Raw genomic sequence first — 26,073 nt, forward strand, 5'->3', positions numbered from 1 at the left:
AATCTTGCCCCGATTGTTTAAGTTCTCTTGCTCCTTGCTGCTTGGAGTCTGTCATGGGCCAGTATCACCAGGTGTCCTGGGGGCTGTTAGAAATGCAGATCTTCAGGCCCCGGCTCACACCTACTGAGTCAAAATCTGCATTTTTAACAAGACCCTCAGGTGAAGTATATCTTATCCTTCTACAGAGGACTATGCTACCCACAATTAAATGCAGTGTTTCAAATTCTTAAAAGAATTACAAGAAGCTTGTATCACAGCGTGGCTGACAGAGGGAAAGCTGTCTGGTGATCACATTTTCCTTCTGTGTTTCTCAAATGTCATTAGTTAACTGCTTGCTGAACATTTCCAAAGACATCAATTGAACGTTGTTTTTATAAACATCAGCAAATCAGATTCATAAAGTTCTTGCAGAGGCAAATACACTGATTTTCAAAAATGGCCTCCTCTTACAGCTAATTCTTGCATAAACATTAGGACAAGTACAAAATCAGTAAGGATGTGTGCCATAAAACAGCAGATCTGAAGTCCAACTACTGATTCGAGTGTGGCCTCAGCAGGATCATCAGTGGAAGAGAGTCCAAGGCCTAGGATGGGGTCTGGGCTCCTGGCACCAGCGAGTTGCGTGTCACTCATCCTGCCTGGGCCTCGGTTTCCTTATCTGTGAAATGAAGAACGGCCGAGATGGCCTGTTGGGCGTCCACATCTTCAACAGTCTAAGATCCTATGGGCTACAGAACTCTAATTTCCCTTAATTCATTGCATTTAACCCTCCCATTGTCTGTGTGAACCACCAATGAAAGGGCAAGCTGCCGGAAACGAGTGTAAATACCAAACAGATGAGGGGAAACACCTCCCCTGGGAGCAGGCAGGGTGAGCAGAGGCCCAGCTGCTCACAGATCAGAGAAGTGCAGGCAGCTCACCCACGTGCAATTAAATTACGTGTGAACGATGGCAAACCTAAAAATAGCCTGACTCAGCCACGGAGGTTCCTGCTGTCAATGGTTTTCAGCTCAACTGTCAGGAGTGACTATGGCAACAGAAAAATGAACATGTGAAAAAGTCTTCTAAAGTTGACAGGAAAAGTTTAGATTTAATAAAACACAGATTTTCACTTCCTGTCTCTAAATCTTTGAATTCACATAGCTCACTTATGCGGAGGTAATGAAATGGGAATTTTGGTAGAGTTTTGAGAAAACAAATACTTTTTCAGTGTTGGCTTCCAGAACTATAAGGAAATAACTGCTAACCAGTCAATTTTTATTACCTCTACAATTAAAGGACCATTTAAACAAATGCCTTTATTTCATTTTTAACTGAGATGCTTTTCTCTGTATTTGTTCTGTTATAAAAATAGCCTTGAACTGTACTTGACATTTTAAGATATTATTTCATGTCTGATGATAACAGAGGCTGATATGGCATTCTCTTGAAATGAAAGGAACTTAGTGAAAATAATTAACATTAGAAAAGGGTGCAGAGCAGTAACTCCCGGGATGAGTATCTCAGGCAGCTCTCAGGGCCCCTCGGGAGGCTCATGCCACGGCGGCCTGCAGACACACCACTCGGCTCTGACAAAGCTGTTTTTGCTCAAAGAGCTCACACACCTAATCTGAGGACCAGCAGATCCAAAAATCCAGTATCTTTTGGCATGATTTGATCGAGGAATATTCCAGTAGGTTTTGGGAAGTGTGGTACTGTTCCCAGCTCTCCCGCTAACTAGCGGCGGGGCCCTAGACCGGTCACTACTCAGCTCTCCCGTCATGGGCTGGCTGAGTTTCCCAGGCTCGTCCACCAGAAGGGACAGTTAAGAGTTAAGGGGAAAGAGGAGAGGATTTGTGCTGAAAACCCAACCTGTGCTGGGCTTTAAAAACATACTAGTCTTGGCAACCAACTGGCAAGAGATTGATCTTTGTATCTCCATTTTATATATGGAGACGCAATCATAAGCAGGCTGATCTCACAAGTGACAGAGCCTGGTTTCAACCCTGTGTCTGTCTGATGCCCACGAGGCTGTCTCTCCTTCTCAGGTACCACTGTAGCCGCTCTTATAGCTGACTCTTGCCTGCAGTATAAAGACCGACCCCCAGGTGCTAGTTACGCGCACTTAAGGCATCTACAGATTTTCCAAGCATAGAAGACTAGGTCCCTTAGAAAGTCCCTCTATACTCTTCCTTTCACTCAGGCCACCACTGTTAATGGTTACTTTCACATCAAATATATTCTACTGTGCCACCTGCTGTTTTCACTTCATAATATATTATGAACATCTCCTTATGTTAATAAATATTTTAATCTTTATAAAGACTGCATTACTATATTATAATCAATCACTTAGTCATGGGTTTTTCACTTGTGCCTATTTTTTTTTTTTTTTTTTTTGGCTGCGCCGCACAGCTTGTGGGATCTTAGTTCCCCGACCAGGGATCGAACCCGTGCCCCCTGCATTGAGAGCACGGAGTCTTAACCACTGGACTGCCAGGGAAGTCCCACTTGTGCCTATTTTTGAACTACTTTAATAATCAGGAAAAACAGAAAAGTTCATATGGAAACAATACTAGGGTATTAAAGTCATTTTTAAAGGATATAATAAAAAAAGTAGATCAAGAACTTCACCTCAATTAATCTTTGTGTTTTCCTCAAATTTTTGCTTACAGCCAAAACTGCCTACAACCTGGGAACACCCTTTAATAAACCAGCGTTATATATGCAGATGAAATAAAATGCACCTGCAGCCCCCAGGGCCACGAATTCTCTGTAGCAACCCTCGGCCCCACTGTAAAAATGCAGTCATGCTATCTGTATGGCAAAAAGAAGTCGACAACCATGTGAAGGGATTCTCGCTGAAAGTGAAACATATACACAAAAACAAATCTAGTCTTGTGGTTAGTTGAAAATTCACAGCTGGGTATGGGCTTTTCTTTAATTAAAGTGCTTCCCCCTCCCATGCAATGAGAAAATGCTCTTCTGGTGCTGACTGAAAGAACAAAAATCAGAGCAAAAGCTGTTTGAAAATTCTGAGGCTTAAGTAAAGTTGCTTTAAAAGCTGCTATGTGGCCCAAACAACTTGGAAATATCCTACTCTAGGATTTTGCTAGAGTTCCAGTAAATCTTTTCAGTCACTTCTTTGTTCTCCTACTTTGGTCAAAACCAAAAATCAAGTAACACGAAGGTCACCCATGTAGCTGGAGAAGGAAAAGATACACGCATGTGCACACACACATGTCCACACTTACTTTAAAATTAAAATTATATTTAAATAATTAACTAAAACTAGTTATGTAATACATATCAGTTATTTATACATAAACTACCTCTTCGTTACTTCTTTTTGATGCATTTTATTTTTTTATTGGAGTATAGTTGCTTTCCACGGTTGTTAGTTTCTGCTGCACAGCAAAGTGAATCAGCCATACGTATACACACATCCCCTCTTTTTTTTGGATGTCCTTCCCATTTAGGTCACCACAGCGCACTAAGCAGAGTTCCCTGTGCTGTACAGCAGGTTCTCATTAGTTATCTATTTTATACATCAGAGTGTATATATGTCAACCCCAATCTCCCAGTTCATCCCACCCCCTTCTTTTTGATGCATTTTAAACTGTGATGCTGTAAGATTCATGTAAAATCAATTCTATATGAATTTTAAAAATTGGTCATAAAGAAACATATAAATAGAGTTTTGAAGGGGGTGGAAGCAGATGTGACGGGGAACGTCTCTTGCTGTGATTACAGATACTACCCTTTTGATCACCTACCGCCGTTTCTCCTGCTGCTTCCCCCTCCTGAGCCCTTTCTCTGGAGGAGGGGTCAAGAGAGCAGAAAGAAGGCGGAGGATAGAACAGGGCCCCGCGAGCGAGCGGGAGGCCGCGCGACACTTGGTTCAAGCACCTCTCCAAAGCCGTAAGAGAGCGTGTATTACTGGCTCCAGGCCAGTATGTTTTAGGCTACATCCAGACGACAGCCGTTCTGGCCACATGTCACAGACTCAGGACCTAGCAGGCTGGGTGACTGATCGAATCTGAGGTATAAAGTCTATCTTCATCCGTCCTGAGTTTTTTCATTCTTCTAAAAAAAAGGAAGGACGACTGAATTTTGGAGGCAAGTGAGGATTGTGTTCCTGATTTATTATTGAGACCAACTTGCCAGAGCAAAGTCAAGTACAGGAACTGAATTATCTGGATAAGTTTGGCACCAGGAATTCACTTTGCCTTTGTCTCCATTACTCGGCTAATTCAAATGATTAGATTTTGCCTGGGCTGTCACTGTTACTCCTAAATAAAGTGTTTGTCTATAATAAGCTTCATGTTCCACAAACAACCGCTCCCTGAGTCGAGGAAAACCAGGGACTGAGTTTCAGGGCTGTCTTATACTTACAACAGTTATTTAAACACTTCTTTAAAGGGTGAAAAGTAGGAATTTATACCATATGCTTGTACATGTGTGAAAGGTTATATAAGATTCTTCATTTTAACCTCATTTGTAATGTTAAAAGACTGGCAACATCTTAGATGCTTATTAGTCTGGGGTTACATGAATGATGATACAGCCATATAATGAGATTCAGTGCAGGTGTAAAAAAGCACGAGGCCGCTCTCTGTATTCATATAGAAGTGCCCTCCCTAATGTAGTGTTCAATGAGAAAGCAGAGTGCAGAACACTGTGAGGATTATGCTCTACTTGCACTCTGAAAGGATAAGTGCAGGGTTATATTGGTTTGTACAAACATAGTTTATTTCTGAAGGATAAACACGAAACTGATAAAAAATGGCTGTTTTCAATTGTCAAAAATAGGATTGAGCTGTGAAATATACATGATTTTCATCTGTTTTGTTCACTAGCATTTCTCCAGTGTCTAGAAAAGGGCCTGGCATGTTGCAGGCACTCAATATTTGTGGAATAAAATGAAGAAAATTAAAAAAAAAACAAACAAACATGAAGTCTATCTTCAGCGAAGGCCCCAGAGATGGGCCACGCTCATGGCCCCCGCCAGTGGGAAGAGGCCCTGGTAGGTTCTCTTTGGTTTCCCCTCATAGGTGGGGTGCGTCCTGATTTCTCACAGTGCTTGGTATTGCCATTTCTCCACACTCACCGGGCAGCATACTGGCCATTTCCATGAGATTACATGTCCTGTTTTCCTAATTTGCTCCCAAACTACAGATACTAGACACTGGAGAATGGAGAAGGAAAGGATGTCCAAAAGCGGGCTGAAAATAACCACAGTATGGATTATAAAATTTCTGCAAGCAGCATGGAGTTCCTGAAGCAATACACAGGTGGTCCAGCAGAGACCACTTCTAATACAAAATACAGAACTTTCCCAAATGTAGAGAATAAGGCCTGAAGACTCTCTCATGTGACATATGGACAACTCACACATAAACTCAACTTCAAACTAAGACATTTCTTAAACTATAGGCACAGTCAGAAGTAAGAAAAGGTCAGGGTCCTGACATGCATTTCGGGCAGGTGGTTAAAAACATATACTTAAAAAAATAACGAAAGCACCACCAAAATAATAATCACATGAGTGATGACAGGCAGGTTAGCACAAGAGTAGAGCTGACCATCTGATCTTGAAAGTTCAATATTTCAGTTTGGTTTGGGGCAGAGAGATATTTACAAAGGGCAGTGTAGCCGTTAAGAGCTGAAATCTATAGTCAGACTGCTTGATTTTGAATTTCTCCTCTACTCACTGGTGTTATAATTTGGGGAAACTGTATTAATCTCCGTGCGTCAGTTCCCTCACGTGCGCAAGGTGGATAGTAGCCGTATACCTACTGCAGCTCTGCTGTGTGGGTTACATGAGATAATTCACGTAAAGCGCTCAACACAGGCCCTCGCAGGCCGGGCTGTTACCGTCACGACCGTCAGCGTGCCCAAGGCCAAAGTACTTCACTCACCAAGATGAGTGTCCATCACCTTCGCACAGTATTTGCACATGGCATCCAGGTCATTCAACTGTCCTTGAAGGAGGGAAATCTGGGCTTCTAATTCTTCTTCCTAAAATGAAGGGAGCAAAGATATGAAAATGAAAAAAAAAAAAAATCAAAGAAAATTCCCAAAGTCCTCCAAATGATCTGGACTGTTAAAGAGCCACAGTGTCTTTTCAGCCCTAGACAGAACAAAAGAAAGCAACAAATAAACAACAGCAAACCCACTACTGCCACCACCAACAAACCAGAGTAAGGGTAAAGTGGAGGTTTAAAAAAATCTGGACTTCTCCTAATTGAATGCCAGCTTTGCGCCACGTGTAAATGTTTACCCATACAACCTCGTATTACAAAAGTACATAAAATATCTTCAGTAACTACCGAGCCACACAAATTGAGAGTAAATGGGATTTCAGTGGATCCTACTCCTTAGGCAGCTGGTACAAGACCATTACATTTTCTCACACACATTTGAGAAACCAAAGATATCCATTTGTTTCAGACAAATCTCATCATTTTCTAGACAATGATAATCTCTTAAAACGTGAGATTTCCCAAAGCACTTGTCCCCACAGCCCATAATTAGCTGCTCTTACGTTTCCTCTCTTGATAGGATACTAGAGGATTGTATTTATTTGACTGTTTCCAGGAAAAAAATACTCTGGGTGGGATAATTATCTAAACGGTAAAAGACAATCTAACTGTAACAAAAGGATAAAACGTGGGTTTTGGGTTTTTTTTTTTTTTTTTAAGAAAAAAAGGAATACATGCAAAAAAGTTCCCAAGGAAATTTCGAAGATTAAGGGAGTTTTTCTCAGAGAAAGAGAGTAATCCTCAAAGCTGGATGAGGCTAGCAAATTGATTTTCCAGTGTTAGACACTTATCTTTTCACATAAGAATCCTCTGTCATCAAAAGAAAGGGAAGAGAAACCTCCCAAGAGATATTTTTTCTTAGAGACTGAATATAATTTGACACATAGATGGAAATTAACAGTTGAAAAGGTTACTTGTAGGTGTACCACATTTTAGCAATACACATACGCAGCACTGAAAAGCACTGTTTTTAACGGCTGCCTGGAGGATGATCCCTTAGGAATATGCATTTAAATGCTTGACGCAGAAAACAGACATAGCCATAGCTCTAAAAACAAATTACTGTGAAATGCGCACGTAGGATTACACAAGCATGAACCATGTATTTTATACATCCCACAAGGCGAAGCAGCCTCTCTTCTGATACTCAAGTAAAGACAAATGCAACCAGGAGAAGCTCAGCCAGGGAATGATTACTGGGGCCTTGGGTAGGTGGTTTCAGGGCATTTTTCTTCTCCTTTTTCTCCTTTGTGTCTGCACAAACTTGAGTTTCCCCGTTCTATCAGGACCCTATAGGAATTACAGAAAGAAGGCTACATCTGTTGGTTAACCCTGGTTGTGGTTCGTCTCCAAAGATGGCCACCATCCATGCCTTCCCTCCCTCAATGTACATGCTGTTCCACTCATCAAGAGGTAGTGCCTATTTCTCCTCCCCTCGAATCCTGGCTGGCCTGTCACTTGCCTTGATCCAGAGAATGCAGCAGAAGTCAAACTGTTCCAGCTGGGGGCTAGTGTAAGAGGCCTGCCAACTTCTGCTTTAGAGGAAGAGAGCTACCATAGTTAGTTGTAAAGAAGCTCAGGCTAGGATACTGAAAGAGAGGAGAGACAATATGGAGAGAAAGAGGCCACAGGAGACGCAGTGAGGTTCTAGACACGTGAATGACGTCTTCCTGGACCTTTCGGCTCAAGCTGTCTGAAGCCAGCCAAATGAGTAACCCAGTTCACGTGGAGAAGAGCAGCCCAATCCAGCCTTGTCCCAATGCCTGACCGATAAACCTATGAGAAGTAACAATGCTGTTTTGAGGAGTGGGGTTTTGGGGTGGTTTGTTACACAGCAACAGATAACTGACATAGCGGTGGAATGGAAAGAACACTAGATCGATGTATGGCACGAGGAAATCTGAGTTCTATTCCCGGTCCTGCCATTAACAAGTCATGTAAACTTAAGTAATCTTCCACCCAGTCTGGGCCTAACTTTGGCACTCTCTGGAGAAGGCAGAAGTTAGATACTTTGCTCCCAAGGAGTTTACAAGCTTGGAGTTGGAATAGGAAAGGTATATAAACTAGACGATGAGGTAGAGTACATGCAAGTCTTATAAAGAAATAAGAATAACTGCCCTGGGAATCCTGATCCCAGCCTCCTGTCCCTCCTATTGAACAAGTCACCTTTTCAACGTGTCACAGATACAAACCCAACTGGAAGAGTCTAGAACTGTACTGAGGCCAGTTCGTGGCAGTCTTTTGAAAGAAGGGGACCCAGGTATGGCCAGAGTCTGTCCTTGCACTCGGCTACCATTTGGGGTGCTGAGAGCCCGGAATGGACAAAGGACACCAGGAATGTACCACCTCCTGGCTTAAAAACCTCTTGACTATTTACTCTATGGATTAGTTTCGTTTGGATTAAGCCATCACTTCTTATAAGATGCAAAAGCCCTTGGGAGCCTTAAACCCCAGCAGTCATTCCTACCTCAACGGATTTATTGTGTTCAGTTTGTTTTCTTTTTAAAAGCTGGGAGGGAAGAAGAGCTGGAGGGGACGCAGGCCTTGCCTGTGGGTGGTGAGGCACTGACAGCTGGAGGGAAGTACGGCGCTCAAGGGGGTCTCTTCCTCCAAACACGTTACCGTGCTGGTAGGAACGTGACTGTAAGGAAAATGGGCTGAGACTGGCGCCCTGTGAACTGTGCAGTGCACAGCCTGCACAAGCGTACGGGGCAGACCGAGAGCACGGCAGCCGGAAGTGCGTGCTGGCTGAGCACACGGGGATAGAAGACGGTCTTCCAGGCGTGCACTTTTGCGTAGGACACTGATGGCAAGTGAAGAGCATCTTGCTTGCCAAAATCCTGAGTAAACCTCAATACAAATGGAATCTGCTCTGTAGAAAACGGCAGTTTTCATTAATTTAAACCTTTTTTTTCCCAAAGGAAGGCTGACACAAAAGCCCAATTATGAGATAAGCGGAGCATTCTGGTTGAAACAGGTTGAGGGGCCCAAGAACCTCGTCCGTTTGAAAGTTTGAAGTTCAGTGTATGATCTCTCTAGAGTTTGCTTAATCTTAAAATATTCCTAAGCCCTTCAACAATCACTCAGACTTTATAAATAGAAATGGCATCACTTGGAGGCAAAAGGGTGGCTTGTCATTTATTCTTCACTCTTTCATATAATTACAGATACAAGAAGAGCCGAGAATCAAGCTTCTAAAATTGTGGGAACTGACTTTCCCTTTCCATCTTAGCTTCTCAGGCTCCACATGCCTCCCGACTAACATGCTTCAGACATGACAGCTTTAGTCATTTGTTTTCATTAATGGTCCTCTGTAATCAAAAACAAATGCTTGGCTAATTGCCTTGAGGTTTGATGAAAACAACCGGTTAGTGTCATTTCTATGTATAAATAAGACATGAAGAGAAACGCTTACTATATTTACTTTCACATACATGTTCTGTTACAGGAGGGAGGATGGTGAAACAGGGCGGAATTCAGGGGTAGACACACCTGGGTTCGAATCCTCTTTCTACCAGTTACTGGCTGTGTGATCTTGAACAAGTTCCTTAATTTCTTGGTCCCCTCACCCCCACTTGGCAGTATTGGTGGGAGAACCAAATGATAACACATGGGGAGTGTCTGGCAAAGAACAGGTACTCCATAAAGGCAATTATTCTTTTTTTAAACATTTTTTTTATCAGGTCAAAACAATAAAATAGATTTTAAATGCAGAGGTCTATGATTCACTCTTGGTTTAAAACTTTTATGTGGTTCAGCCCAGAAAGATGAATTAGAGCTTGGGAGCCCATTACTGTCTTAAGTTCTGGATAATGAACTGATGTGTAAGGCAAGAAACTGATGGAGGATTATGAAGTAGGGTGGTGTGCAGACCACGTGTGCAACACAGCACCAGATGGACCTGGCAGCCCTGCAGAGAAGGACCAAGGACGAGGGCCGCCTTATCAGAAGAGGAAAACAGCTGTCATCTAACCCTTTTATAGTGGTTATGATATGCCTGACCCTGCGCTTCACGTGCATGAACTCATTTAATCCTCACAATAAACCTATGAGGTAGACCCTCTCAACATGTCCTACATGAAACATGGTCTCCTCTGTAAGCCACGTTCTCTGGAAGTGATGCCAAGGTTGACAAAGCTGTTTGAGAATCCAAGTCACTTAGCCCACTATTCCTATTTCCCCAGGTATATATATTCTTTCTTATGCTTGATTACTACTAGGACTTCCAAGGAATAACCTCGTATCTCAAGTTTCCTTTAAGAGAAATTCACTATTTCCAATGTTAAGTCCTAACCCCAAATGGCTTACTAAATTATTTTCCTTCAAAAACACTCAGGTATGATTGGCTGTGTTCCATTTAGTTTGCCGAATGATTTTTGCTTGGACTGTATCTGGAGAAATGTTTTTTGAATTTCCTTTTTAAAAAGTGGTGCTTTTACCACCATTCACCCCCAAATAGTTGATTCATCATTACACTTCCACTCACATATTATATGTCTCAAATGTTTAAATTGTTTTATAATATATGGATTTTATATATCAATTTTGTTAAATACTTCAACATCTTTATGTTCTTTCTGGGTTAATAACAGGATGAGATTTATGCAGTTTATTGTTTATTCACTTATTCATTAATTTCTTCAACAAATATATTCATTTGTATTGTGCTGGCCCTTGTCGGAAATATAATAACAAACAAGACATGTATTCCAACCTCTGCAAATTTAGCAGGAGGTCAGACCTATACATCAAGCCAAGAGAGGGGTCAGGGAAGTTTTGCAGCAGATATGAAAAAAGAAACTTCACAGTTATGGGGAGGGCAGATGGCTTCCACAGAGGTAGAAATGAAGGCAGATGTTCTGCAAGAGGCAGCATTTCTGATGGGTCTTGAAGAAGGGGGACTTGGCTCAGAGGAAACAAAGGAAGATGTTTTAGGAGGCAGGGACCCAGCGAACAAAGGAGTGGAGTCAGAAAAGTGCGGGACAAGGGCAAAGCGCCTGTCACTGAGTTGAGGAGGGGCGTGGAGCACAGCAGGCGCGGAGGATGAGCAGGAAGGCTCCCCCTCCCTCCCTTCCATCCCTATTATGTTTCTGCTTCAGATACTGATGTTTTGGGGGCTGGGGCCCAACGTGCGGACTGCGGTGCCCACTGCTCTGACACGCTGCCCTGCTCGTGATCACACAGGCGGCAGCAGGGTCCTTGTTCACGGACTAGTGGAGACCCCAGAGCGCTTGGTTTGGAGAAAAGTGGGGCAGGAAGGGCACCAGGGTGGAGTTCCGCCGAGCTTCCAAGCGGGGCGTCCTCAGATTGCAGAGCGGCAGACAAGCAACCGACACCGACTGGCAGGCAGCAGGAACAGGCTAAATATAGCAGCCAGAAGACAGGAGAGACACCCCATCGTTGTCGAGCAGATGGGTGAACAAGGAGTGGGAAGTGAAGGAAACGGAAAGTCTCCAGGAGAAAAAGTGGGAAGGCCTCAGATGTTCTGAGGAAGCTGTGGTTACATAGGGCAAAATACACACATGGTGTGGATGCAACCCCAGCCGGAGCATATGGTGCCAGCAGAGGAAGACGCCACTGGAAAACACAGACGAGGAGCACGAAGAAGGCTTTTCAGGAGCATAAAAATCAGTGCTCTGCGTGTGTGACGCAGGGAGCGAGCTGGGCACAGTCACCAGCCCTAGCATCAGTGTGTATCACACCCGCACGGACCGCCTCTGTGACCCCCACCCGAGAGCCGAGCTTGCTGAGCCTCAGTTTCCTGTTTATAAAATGGGGATAAAAATAACCCCTATCTCAGCTGATTGTTGGGGATTGAATTACACGAGATATTCCACATGAAGTGCTTTGTACAGTGCTTGGTGAATGGTAAACGCTCAGTAAATGTTCCTTTTGTTGTCTTTAGATTATTAATATAGTTTCTATAAAGTTATTCCAAGGAATTATGGACACGGGCAAAAACAACTCCCAGGAAATTCCTCGTCCTTTCGACACAGATCCGAAATGTCTAATGACAGGGGACTCGGTAACCTGTGGTACACATTGATGCACAGAATATTGTGCAACTTGAAATTAAATGTTCTCACAGGAGAACATTTAACAATAACATATATACTGACTGGAAAAGTAGTAGGTAAAGAATGATTCTGTTTTTGGAAAAAAGGGGAAAGACATTCAGCAAACTGTTTATATTGGTTATTCTCCAAACGGTGGGATTCTAGGTCGTTTTCCCTCTTATTTTTTCTGGATTTTCTATGGTGAAATCAGATCATACTTTTGTAATCATCAAATCAAATTATTATTCAAATAACATAATAGAGAGAAAGTAAGAAAAAAAAGTAAAAGGTGATTACTAAGGAGAAAAAGGAAATATTAATATTTTTAAATTACCAAAACTGATTCCAAATCAAACTGTAAGCAACACTGTAGTCTAAACAAATCTGTTCCCTAAACAACACCAAGCAGTAAGAATAACTTAAATGAAATAATTTGCGAAAAAGTAAATGATTATAATATTTTGTCCAATGTACAATGTGCAAGCAGCACTTTCAGGGTAATGGCTCCTTTCTCTGCACTTAAAGTGGGAACATCACTGGATGCTGTTCTTCATGGGTTGCCTAGAAAGAATGTGATTCTTAAAGACAGTTAAAAAAGTAAAGATGGTTATCAAATTTCCCCAGTAAATAAAACAGTTCCTATTTTCAGACAGGATGTAAACAAACATGTTAAATGTGAATGAAAAAGGCCTTTAGAAATTTTGAACTGAAACTCAAAGCTTAAGGTATTTAGCAACTCATATCATTTCAGTGCTGGAATTTCCTTTAGAGATAATATATTTCAACCCCTTATTTTTATAAATAAATTTTAATATGGCTAGGTGGCTAGCTAGGAGCAGAACTTACACAAGCAGACTTTTTTTCTCAGCCACTGAAGCAGTGCTATGTCCCAGCACCGAGACGCATACCACCCGTGGACACCAGAGATGTCCTTCCTCACAGGATGGGTTTTCATAACAATCACGGAGGCCCTTCCCTCCTCCCCATGTCAAGCTATAATGGGGTGATGCTCCTTCCAGCCTGTTATAGCCTAGAACAAAGGTGCTAAAACCTAAACTTGATAGTACTTTATGAATTGTCATACTTTAGTTTCCTCCAGCAAGCTGAATAAAACAACTACATTAAGGAATCCTGCCCTGGGTTAGATGGGGGAGTAGGAGACACCAGAAATCTGTCTCCCCACCTACACAATAATTGCACCAGCAGAATCTGCCTGATGTAAATATTTTGGAATGCTGGAGTCTATTGAAGACTGTCCACTTCCCGGGAAGGCATGGAGGGTAGATTGTAGTTAATTTCGGTCCATTTCAGCTCTTAGCACAATAGGAGCTACCTGGGATCCCCACCCCCTAGCCCTGTGGCAGGCAGCTGTGCCCTTGTTCTTAGAGCAGCTTGCATGCAGCTTGTGGGAGCCAGAGTGGGCAGAAAGGACCCTGCCCTTCAAATATCAGGGATCTGTGCTGATCACTGATTGCTGTTTCTGATCACAGAGGTGCAGACAAAGAGGAGGGTGGGCATTGTCACACCGTCCATTATTGCAAACTTCTCCCTCTCCAGATGAAGTGACTTCCAGTGGATTTAAACAGCCTGCACCCTTTATGCCCCACTTCATTTTTCTCTTTCTCCCCTTTGGGGAGCCAGACATTAAAGACTAGGACATTTAGATACTTAATATTTTGTAATAACCTATAAGGGAAAAGAACCTAAAAAAGAATATATATATACATGTATATACATATACATATATATATATATATATATGTATATATATGTATATATTTATCCCTAGGATGCAAGGATGGTTCAACATATGAAACTGTGAACAACACCACATTAACAAAATGAGAAAAAAACACATGATCATCTCAATTGGTGCAGAAAAAGCATTTAAAAAAATTCAACACCCTTTCATGATAAAACCATTCAATTAACTAGTTGAAAGGAAAGTACTTCAACATAATAAAAACCATACATGAAAAATACCACAGCAAACATCATATTCAATGATGAAAGACTGAAAGCTTTTCCTCTAAGATCAGGAGTAGAAAAAACAAGGATGTTCCACCTTCACAACTTCTTTTCAACACTGGAAGTTCCAGCCAGAGCAATTACACAAGAAAGAGAAATAAAAAGCATTCAAATTGGAAAGGAAGAAATAAAACTATCTCTGTTTTTAAATGACATAATCTTATATGTAGAAAACCATAAAAATTGCTGAAAGAAATTAAAGAGAAATAAATGAAAATAAAATTCCAAGGTCATGGATTAGACGACTTAACATTGTTAGAATGTCAATACTATCCAAAATGATCTACAGAGTCAATGCAACCTCTATCAAAATCCCAATGACATTTTTGCAGAAAGAGAAAAATTCAACCTAAAATTCATATGGAATCTCAAGGGACTCTGAAGAGTCAAAACAATCTTAAAGAAGAACAAATCTGGAGGACTTACACTTCCTGATTTCAAAACTTACTACAGATTTACAGTAATCAAAACAGCATGGTACTGGCAAAAAGACAGACATATAGATCAATAGAACAGAATAAAGAACCAGAAATAAACTCTCACATATAGGGTCAAATAATTTTTGCACAGGTGCCAAGACCATTCAATGTGGGAAAGGACAGTATTTTCAATAAATGGTGCTGGGAAAACTGGATATCCATTTGCAAAAGAATTGAGTTGGACCCTTATCTCTCACCATAAACAAATAATTAACTCAAAATGGATCAAAGACCTAAATGTAAGACATAAAACTATAAAACACTTAGAAGAAAACAGAGCAAAACTTCATGACGTTAAATTTGCCAATGATTTCTTAGATATGACACCAAACGCACAGGCATCAAGAGAAAAAGTAGAAAAACTGGACTTCATGAAAATTACAAAAATTCTGTGCATCAAATTTTTGTGCATCAAAAAACTGTGCACAAAAAATCAAAAAATTTTTGTTTTTGTGCACAACAGAGTAAAATGGCAGCCCACAGAATGAGAGAAAATATTTGCAAATCATATGTCTGATAAGGGATTAATACACAGAATATATAGAGAACTCTTAAAACTCAATAGCAACGAAAACAAAAAAACCCATCCTGATTAAAAAATGGGTAAAGGACTTGAATAGATATTTTTTCAAAGAAGATATACAAATGGCCAACAAGCACATGAAAAGATGCTCAACATCACTAATCATCAGGGAGAGGCAAATTAAAACCATAATGAGATACCATCTCATACCTATTAGGAAGGCTACTATCCAAAAAGCAGATAATAACAAATGTTGGTGAGGATGTGGAGAAATTGGAACCCTTGTACACTGCTGGTAGGAACGTAAAATGGTATAGGCTGATGTGGAAAACAGTATAAATGTTTCTCAAAAATTAAAAATGGAATTACTGAATGATCCAGCAATTCCACTTCTGGGTATATACCCAAAGTAACTGAAAGTGGAGTCTCAAAGAGATATTCGTACACCCATGTTCACCGAAGCATTACTCATAATAGCTAAAATGTGTAAGTAATTCAAGTGTCCACTGACGGATGGATAAGCAAAATGTGGTAAGTACCTACAATGGAATATTATTCAGCCTGAAAAAGGAAGGAAATCCTGACATATGCTACAACGTGGATGAACCTTGAAGACATGCTAAGCTAGTCACAAAAATACAAATACTGTATGGTATTTACATACAGTACCATTTATATGAGATACTTAGAGTAGTCAAAATCATAAAGACAGAAAGTAGAATGGTGGTTGCCAAAGGAAGGGCGGCGAGGGAGGCGAGGGTTATTGTTTAACGTGTACAGTTTCAAATTTACAGGATAGGCTGAGTTATGGAGATACAGGCACAACACAATGAAAGAATTTAATACCACTGAACTGTACACTTAACAATGATGAAGATGGCAGATTTTATGTCCATTTTACCAAAATAAAAAAAAGAATACTGCCTTCTTATAAAGTTAAAAATGGCCTGCCCTAAAATAAGCGTGGCCAGGTGAGGCACGGGCCAGGCTTCTGCCAGCCGGGCTCTCTGATCACGCTTCCTCATTCTATCACTAACAGGGACCATCCGAACCTGTTCCCCGCAGCAGCCCACGAAGAGCTGCAGGGCAGGGCCACCAGGTGAAATAGAGGGAGAAACTTACTTTTCCATGCAAACATTTGCTGTACTGTCTTTTAGCAAATACCCCAAGTTGACCAATTACATATTAAATCCACATTCACTTCATTGGTTTCCATGTGGCAGTGTTCCAAATATCCTTTTGAAGTCAGGTGTGGGCAGTTAAAATAATTAACTCCAATCACGTGCTTGCCCTGGGTGGGACAGGGGATACGGATTGTTTATAAACAACAATTTACAAGTAGAACATGTGAAGCTCACAAAATTTAGAGAGAGAAGTTTCTTCTTATTCAACTTCCTCTCATAATTTTTACTGAGGAAGTAAAAAAAAATCTTAGTTTCTTACCCCATTTTATTTTTCTGGGCTCTGATAAGGCAGAAATTACCGACTGTCCAGGCATGACTAGTAACTTTTTTTCCTCCAGAAGAGAGTTAAAACACAGCCTCTCTGTGCTTCAGTACTCTCATCTGTAAAATGGGCGATAATTACAGAACTGACCTCAGAGTCTTTTGAGGGTTAAAGGCGCTAATACATGCAAAATGTCCTAAGAGCAGAGTTCACGCATGGAAAGCACTTACCCATCACCCACTAGGAGAACATGTTCACACCGGGATGTATCTGAAGCTGGCTTTATCTACAGAAAATCTCATTTCTGATTGGGTATTCCGTTAACCTTACTCAGACTAATTCTTTTCAATCTTTAATATGCATGGAAATCACCTGGAGAATGTCTAATTTAGCAGGTCTGAGGTGGGGCCTGAGAGTCAGTACTTCTAACAAGCTCCCAGGGGACGACTACATAGCTGGTCCATGGACCACACTCTGAATGGCAAGGATTTAGACTTACTTCTGAATACAGCTGCCAACCCCTCTGGGAAGGCTGTGAAGCACTTTACTATTTCCCTGCTCTAAGGCGGTTTTAACAGATGGCTGCATGGTTAGATGCCTATTTGGTCACAGTCCAAGAGACCTCTTCTCAACATGGAGTAGGATGCAGGGAGGAGAAGCAGGGTGACAGGCTCCCAAGACAGCTTTCCAATGTCCCTATGCCAGTTCTGTCCAGAGTGGCTTCACTGTTCTATTCAGAACTAATTCTTACACTGTTTGGGGTCAATTTATTTTACTGTAAGTACAAGCACTTATTTTTAAAAAAATTTTTAACATCTTTATTGGAGTATAATTGCTTTACAATGGTGTGTTAGCTTCTGCTTTATAACAAAGTGAATCAGCTATACGTATACATATATCCTCATATCTCCTCCCTCTTGCGTCTCCCTCCCACCCTCCCTATCCCACCCCTCTAGGTGGTCACAAAGCACCGAGCTGATCTCCCTGTGCTATGCGGTTGCTTCCCCCTAGCTACCTATTTCACATTTGGTAGTGTATATATGTCCATGCCACTCTCTCACTTCGTCCCAGTTTACCCTTCCCCCTCCCCGTGTCCTCAAGTCCATTCTCTATATCTGCGTCTTTATTCCTGTCCGGCCCCTAGGTTCTTCAGAACCGTTTTTTTTTAGATTCCATATATATGTGTTAGCATACGGTATTTGTTTTCTCTTTCTGACTTACTTCACTCTGTATGACAGACTCTAGATCCATCCACCTCACTACAAATAACTCAATTTCGTTTCTTTTTATGGCTGAGTAAATATTCCATTGTATATATGTGCCACATTTTCTTTATCCATTCATCTGTCGATGGACACTTAGGTTGCTTCCATGTCCTGGCTATTGTAAATAGTGCTGCAATGAACATTGGGGTACATGACTCTCTTAGAATTATGGTTTTCTCAGGGTACATGCCCAGTAGTGGGATTGCTGGATCATATGGTAATTCTATTTTTAGTTTTTTAAGGAACCTCCATACTGTTCTCCATAGTGGCTGTATCAATTTACATTCCCACCAACAGTGCAAGAGGGTTCCCTTTTCTCCACACCCTCTCCAGCATTTATTGTTTCTAGATTTTTTGATGATGGCCATTCTGACTGGTGTGAGGTGATACCTCATTGTAGTTTTGATTTACATTTTTCTAATGATTAGTGATGTTGAGCATCCTTTCATGTGTTTGTTGGCAATCTGTATATCTTCTTTGGAGAAATGTCTATTTAGGTCTTCTGCCCATTTTTGGATTGTTTTGTTTGTTTTTCTGATATTGAGCTGCATGAGCTGCTTGTATATTTTGGAGATTAATCCTTTGTCACTTGCTTCGTTTGCAAATATTTTCTCCCATTCTGAGGGTTGTCTTTTGGTCTTGTTTATGGTTTCCTTTGCTGTGCAAAAGCTTTTAAGTTTCATTAGGTCCCATTTGTTTATTTTTGTTTTTATTTCCATTTCTCTAGGAGGTGGGTCAAAAAGGATCTTGCTGTGATTTATGTCATACAGTGTTCTGCCTATGTTTTCCTCTAAGAGTTTGATAGTGTCTGGCCTTACATTTAGGTGTTTAATCCATTTTGAGTTTATTTTTGTATACTGTGTTAGGGAGTGTTCTAATTTCATTCTTTTACATGTTACCTGTCCAGTTTTCCCAGCACCACTTATTGAAGAGGCTGTCTTTTCTCCATTGTACATTCTTGCCTCCTTTATCAAAGATAAGGTGACCACATGTGCATGGGTTTATCTCTGGGCTTTCTATCCTGTTCCATTGATCTATATTTCTGTTTTTGCACAAGTACTTATTTTAAAGCCCAATATTAAATTAATTTTGTTGGGTTATGCATGCTCTGTTCTGTAACTTTTGATAAACAGAGGCTGTGTTTAAGTATATCCGAGAATAAAGGATGCTTTTCAAACATAAATGCAATGAAAAGAAAATGGTAGAACATGTCATTATCTATGGTATTTAAATTCATCCCTGATTTTCTGAAGATATTTTAATAATAATCATAATAAGTAATATCTATTAAATACATTGAGCATTTAGAAATATGCTTTTCTGCCTATTACCATTTCAACATTATGAGCTATTTTAATCTAACTTTGCCTTTCTAGAGGTTGTTTACAAAACAACAATAAATAGAGTAAATAGAAAAGAATAGTGACAAATAACTGGATCATGTACTATAAATTTTAAAGTAAACTGAATAAACGTACATTCCTGAAAAAACATACTGTAAATTAAAATAAAATCTTTAACTAGGACAACCTCACACAGGTGTAATCAGTGGACGAATAAAACCTTACTCGCATAGTTATAAACCTTCTATTTGCAAAAATCCTGTTACTGCTCTTTTAAAAAAATCATCATATGCGTATGGCTTGTCTTAGGAACTTCCTAGCTTTTAAAAATTCAAAAGGTATAGAAATGTTAAGCTCAGTTGTTAAGGCAATTGCCGGTCTTCTGAACATTTTAACTGGAAAAGAAAAGGCTCTCTCCTAGAAGGGATTGTGTTTGACAGGCTAACTAAATGGCATTTGTGGGGAAATGTCCCCATCTTTTGGGCTTTTAGGCTATCGCCTTCATGTTGTATTTTTATAATTAGGCAACCTGACCGATCTTTTGTAAACCAGAATGGTTCTCTCCTCCACCACGCCTATTAGCACAGATGTTACTTTATTTATCAAGGGTTTTCCCCTCTCGACTTACACGTGATCAGACCAACTGATGAAACCAGCCAGCCAGCACGGAGGCCTCCGGCTGGGCTTCTCATAGACTTGCTGTCTGGGTAGAACCATCTGCGTGCTTTCCCTTGCTGTTTCTGGCACCAAAGTAGGCGTCTGCACAATGGCTGACCCAGACAGAAGGGCCTCAGCCAACACTGCTTCTCTACGGCAAGGCTAATTGACCTGTGTGAGGAGGAAATGTGCACCCCTGTACCACAATGCTCTGGGCTACTGACCCCCATGATGTCCCATTAGAGACAAACAAAAAATGGCGCCCTACAGAAATCCAAGCTGAGGATCACGCATGGTTTAAGAAGTACTTTAAGTTATAATTGGTAAAAGGAAACCAAGTGTTGGAACAGCTTTGATTAACACAAAGGTTACCAATTCTGAGACTTATGGAATAAAAAAAAAAAATGTGAGAAGGAAATAACTCTCTAAATTACTGGTTTATTTACATACTTATCACACTTTAAAAATTTTTGTCCCTTAAACTAATTTATAAAAACCCCATTTTCACTATATACCAACAACTCTTGCTATTTTTCATATGTGGTTGGTGAACGCCACTGGGAAATGAGGTGACTTTTCAGGTTCTAGAAAAGGCCAGAGGAAAGCCTAATGCATCTGAATCCTTGCGCAGCAGGAAAAAACCCTCAACAGCCTTCATTCATTCCTAAACATTTACTGAGTGCCAGACACAATATCTGGCTCAGGAGATACTGTGATAGAGACAAGTGCCTGGAAAAGCCTTATAACTAAATACAAGCAGTTCTCAGACACTGAAAGTAAAGGAAGCAACTGCAGATAACCTAGGACATGCCTCATCTTTAGATGCTGCTTCTGTAGATTAGGGGAGGGACTCTGGAATCTGTAGCTTCAGTAGGACCATAGCTACCTCCTGAAAGTGCTTAAAGCTTCCAGAGGGTGGCAGGGAAGGCTCCATGGGACACGAGGTGCTTGGGCAGAGACTGGAAGGAACTCTAGGAGTTTTAGGGCCACATGAATCATTTTGGTCAGAAGAGACAGTGGAGCAAAGTAGCACAGAGGTGTGAGACAGCGTGCTTGATTTGAGGTACGAAACAGCTGTGCATTCCTGAAAGGCTGGGGATTTGGAGGGAGGCTCTCACCGTAACGCTGGACAGGGTGAGAGTATCAAGGGCCCTGCAGGCTGTGCCTCAAGATTTATCCCGGGGAAGAAGGAGCCCCTGCAGAATTCTGATGGGGACTCAGACATTCACAGTGAGAAAGCTGATGTTATAAATACTAGGGATGTATGTGGCCATTAACAAAATGGACTTATTCTAAAAGTTCTGATTAGCAGGGTACTGTTATTGAACCGAGAACTGAGAACTCAGTTACTGAACTGGGAACAAAAAATTAATACAGAAAGTGTAATCTTTCTATAACTTCCTTTCCCCAACCCAACCAAAATCAGAAGCTGCACGTCACACCCAGAGTAGAGTCAGTTCTGTAATGATGCTTGTTTTGAAAATGCGAACTTGTTCCAACGAGATGGATTAGGGAACAACGGAGCACAGCGTGAATCCCATATTTGCTTATGCACAGTTGCATCCACAAGAGACACTGGGTGAATGCAGAGAACTGCATGAAGCTGGACCCAGGCACGCAGGAATACACAGAATGCATACATGTGCACACCTCACACATCTGCCAGCGACCTGGGTTCACGATGTGTGTGACAAGCTGCACCCATAACCCAAATCTGTCAGATTCCAAAGAATTCTCCTTCCATTACTTCACTGTAACTCATAAGCTGCGACCTTTCCAATGATGTTCACTTCTCCAACCAAGTAGCAGGTGTTTTTCAAGGTAAAGGGTCATATTTATTGCAGTATTTCTTTATTTCGTAATCATTTTAACATGTGTCAAACCAACTAGGTTCCTACTTCATGTGTCACTGATGAAGTTTTTCACTGTTGTTCCCCAATCCCATCTTCCCCATGAGTCCAGTGGTTTTTAATGATCTTGTACAGCCTGGTGATTTGGGGGAACATATAAACTGCCTCCAGCAAAACTGACCGTTCCGAAGATGCCTGTTCATTTGAAGATGAATACACTCATGACAATCAAATTGATATATTTTCCCACAGAGGTAACTGTTTGCAGAAAAGCTTCGGTCTGGAGATCACGGCGGCACGTGGCAGGGCTGACTGAACTCTGACTCCGCATGGGAGGGGCGGGGGCGCTGGTGCCCCCAGTGTTCACTCCACCTCTTCCTCCACAAGAGGGTCCTGCAGCCAGGAGCCTCCCCTAAGGGGAGGCCACCCCAATCCAGAGCTGCAGGAAGACATGGTTGGTCTCTCTCCTTTTCTTGCTTCTAACCTGAGGAAGGGCCTGCTCTGAGCAGGGCTAGGCAGAGAGGTGCAAGGAACTGGGGCCCTTGAAGATGCTGATGAGTTTCTAAATCATCAGCTCCAAACCTTGACTGTACATTTGAACAAGCTGGGAAGCTTTTAACAATGACCAGGATCCAAGCCCCACCCAAAAGATTCTGATTCAGTACTTCTGTTACCGGTATTTTTTTAAGCTCTCCAGTTGATTCTGATGTGCAGCCAGGAATGAGAAGGTCTTTGGACTTTTTTGAGCTAATAATTTTCTTTACTATTTGAATTGGTTTGAGTCAGGATTTCCATTATAGTCAGCTCAAAGCATCCTAAATAATGACGCTCTCTTTGGAATGAAATGCAAGGTCCAGGATTGAAACAGTCTTTACATTTGATCAGTCCATCTCATAAATTTAAATCTCAGTTCCTGGCAAAAGAATCAGGCCCGCTCATTTATTTGAGGGGGAAAGAAAAAAAATCTTGTGCTGACCCAACCTTCAAACCTAATTTGGAGACTTTCATCAAGGGTATCAAAAAGGAGTTTAGTCATAACAGAGCCTATGGATGGGTGAATTTGATTATAGACACTGAGAAAAAACTCAACATTCATTCATCCTGGGCAGTAAATAGCTATTAATAGTCTAGCTGGATGAGATTAAAATTTGAGGAGGGAGGGGCAAGATGGCGGAAGAGTAAGACGCGGAGATCACCTTCCTCCCCACAGATACATGAGAAATACATCTACACGTGGAACTGCTCCTACAGAACACCCACTGAACGCTGGCAGAAGACGTCAGACCTCCCAAAAGGCAAGAAAATCCCCACGTACTTGGGTAGGGCAAAAGAAAAAAGAAATAACAGAGACAAAAGAATAGGGACGGGACCTGCACCAGTGGGAGGGAGCTGTGAAGGAGGAAAGGTTTCCACACACTAGGAAGCCCCTTCGTGGGCAGAGACTGCGGGTAGCAGAGGGGGGAAGCTTCGGAGCCACGGAGGAGAGCGCAGCCACATTGGTGCGGAGGGCAAAGCGGAGATTCCCGCACAGAGGAGCAGTGCCGACTAGCACTCACCAGCCCGAGAGGCTTGTCTGCTCAGCCGCCGGGGCAGGCGGGGCCTGGGAGCTGGGGCTCGGGCTTCGGTGCTAGCCAGGAGGGAGTCCGGGAAAAAGACTGCAGCTGCCAAAGAGGCAAGAGAATTTTTCTTGCCTCTTTGTTTCGCGGCGCGCAAGGAGAGGGGACTCAGAGCGCCACCTAAACGAGCTTCAGAGACGGGCGCGAGCCGCGGCTATCAGCGCGGATCCCACAGCAACAGGGACGCAGAGGGAAAAACGGAGAGATTCCCGCACAGAGGCTCGGCGCCGAGCAGCACTCACCGGCCCGAGAGGCTTGTCTGCTCACCCGCCGGGGCGGGCGGGGCCTGGGAGCTGAGGCGCGGGCTTCGGTCGGATCCCAGGGAGAGGACTGGGGTTGGCTGCGTGAACACAGCCTGAAGGGTCTAGCGCACCACAACTAGCCGGGAGGGTGCACGAGAAAAAGTCTGCAGCTGCCGAAGAGGCGGGAGACTTTTTCTTGCCTCTTTGTTTCGCGGCGTGCAAGGAGAGGGGATTCAGAGCGCCACTTAAACGAACTCCAGAGACGGGCGCGAGCCGCGGCTATCAGCGCGGACCCCAGAGACGGGCATGAGACGCTAAGGCTGCTGCTGCCGCCACCAAACAGCCTGTGGGCGAGCACAGGTCATTCTCCACACCGCCCCTCCCGGGAGCCTGTGCAGCCCGCCACGGCCAGGCTCCCGTAATCCGGGGACAACTTCCCTGGGAGAGCGCATGGCGCGCCTAGGCTGCTGCAACGTCACGCCGGCTTCTGCCGCCGCAGGCTCGCCCCGCCTCCTCCGTACCGCTCCCTCCCCCCGGCCTAACTGAGCCAGAGCCCCCGAATCAGCTGCTCCTTTAACCCCGTTCTGTCTGGGTGGGGAACAGACGCCCTCAGGGGACCTACATGCAGAGGCGGGTCCAAATCCAAAGCTGAACCCCGGGAGCTGTACGAACAAAGAAGAGAAAGGGAAATCTCTCCCAGCAGCCTCCGAAGCAGCGGATTAAAGCTCCACAAACAACTTGATGTGCCTGCATCTGTTGAATACCTGAATAGACAACGAATCATCCCAAATTTAGGAGATGGACTTTGGGAGCAGGCTATATTAACTTTTCCCCTTTTCCTTTTTTTTGTGAGTGTAGATGTGTATGCTTCTGGGTGAGATTTTGTCTGTATAGCTTTGCTCTCACCGTTAGTCCTAGGGTTAGGTCCGCCCTTTTTTTTTTTTTTTTTTTTTTTTTTTTTTTTTTTTGGCTTAAAAATTATTTTTCCCTAATAAATGTTTTCTTAATAATTTTTTCCTTATTTTCTATTTTTAAAAAAAATTTTTAATAAGTTTTTTCATATTTTTTATTTTAAAAAATTAAAAAATTTTTTTTCTTAATAAATTTTTTCTAAATAATTTTTTTCTTATTTTTAGTATAAAACTTAATAAATCTATTTTTAAAAATTAAAAAAAAATTTTTTTTTCTTAATAAATTTACTCTTAATAATTTTTTTTCTTATTTTTTATTATAATTGCTTTATTTTATTTTATTTTATCCTCTTTTTTTCTTTCTTTCCATTTTCTCTCCCTTTTATTCTGAGCCGTGTGGATGAAAGGCTCTTGGTGCTCCAGCCAGGCATCAGGGCTGTGCCTCTGAGGTGGGAGAGCCAACTTCAGGACACTGGTCCACAAGAGACCTCCCAGCTCCACGTAATACCAAACGGCGAAAATCTCTCACAGATCTCCATCTCAACATCAAGACCCAGCTTCACTCAACGACCAGCAAGCTACAGTGCTGGACACCCTATGCCAAACAACTAGCAAGAGAGGAACACAGCCCCATCCATTAACAGAGAGGCTGCCTAAAATCATAATAAGGCCACAGACACCCCAAAACACACCACCAGACGTGGACGAACCCACCAGAAAGACAACATCCAGCCTCATCCACCAGAACACAGGCACTAGTTCCCTCCACCAGGAAACCTACACAACCCACTGAACCAACCTTAGCCACTGGGGACAGATACCAAAAACAACGGGAACTACGAACCTGCAGCCTGTGAAAAGGAGACCCCAAACACAGTAAGATAAACAAAATGAGAAGACAGAAAAACACACAGCAGATGAAGGAGCAGGGTCAAAACACACCAGACCTAACAAATGAAGAGGAAATAGGTAGTCTACCTGAAAAAGAATTCAGAATAATGATAGTAAGGATGATCCAAAGTCTTGGAAATAGAATAGACAAAATGCAAGAAACATTTAACAAGGACGTAGAAGAACTAAAGAGGAACCAAGAAACGATGACAAGCACAATAAATGAAATTAAAAATACTCTAGATGGGATCAATAGCAGAATAACTGAGGCAGAAGAACGGATAAGTGACCTGGAAGATAAAATGGTGGAAATAACTACTGCAGACCAGAATAAAGAAAAAAGAATGAAAAGAACTGAGGACAGTCTCAGAGACCTCTGGGACAACATTAAACGCACCAACATTCGAATTATAGGGGTCCCAGAAGAAGAAGAGAAAAAGAAAGGGACTGAGAAAATATTTGAAGAGATTATAGTTGAAAACTTCCCTAATATGGGAAAGGAAATAGTTAATCAAGTCCTGGAAGCACAGAGAGTCCCATACAGGATAAATCCAAGGAGAAACACACCAAGACACATATTAATCAAACTATCAAAAATTAAATATAAAGAAAACATATTAAAAGCAGCAAGGGAAAAACAACAGATAACACACAAGGGCATCCCCATAAGGTTAACAGCTGATCTTTCAGCAGAAACGCTGCAAGCCAGAAGGGAGTGGCAGGATATACTTAAAGTGATGAAG

The 26,073-nt window shown here is 42.0% G+C and overlaps 1 protein-coding gene across 5 annotated transcripts in view; it reads right to left on the reverse strand.

Moving 5' to 3' along the window:
* TBC1D5 (TBC1 domain family member 5) overlaps nucleotides 1-26,073 on the reverse strand; it is a 542,652-nt gene that overhangs the window by 14,814 nt on the left and 501,765 nt on the right. For all 5 annotated transcript variants that reach the window (XM_061194718.1, XM_061194716.1, XM_061194717.1 and 2 more), the window contains one exon: nucleotides 5,901-6,000. In XM_061194718.1, the coding sequence (XP_061050701.1) occupies nucleotides 5,901-6,000 (100 nt within the window). The remainder of the gene's footprint in view (nucleotides 1-5,900; nucleotides 6,001-26,073) is intronic.

Source organism: Eubalaena glacialis, chromosome 6 (assembly GCF_028564815.1).
Source record: "Eubalaena glacialis isolate mEubGla1 chromosome 6, mEubGla1.1.hap2.+ XY, whole genome shotgun sequence".
In the NCBI taxonomy this organism is placed as follows: Eukaryota; Metazoa; Chordata; class Mammalia; order Artiodactyla; family Balaenidae; genus Eubalaena; species Eubalaena glacialis.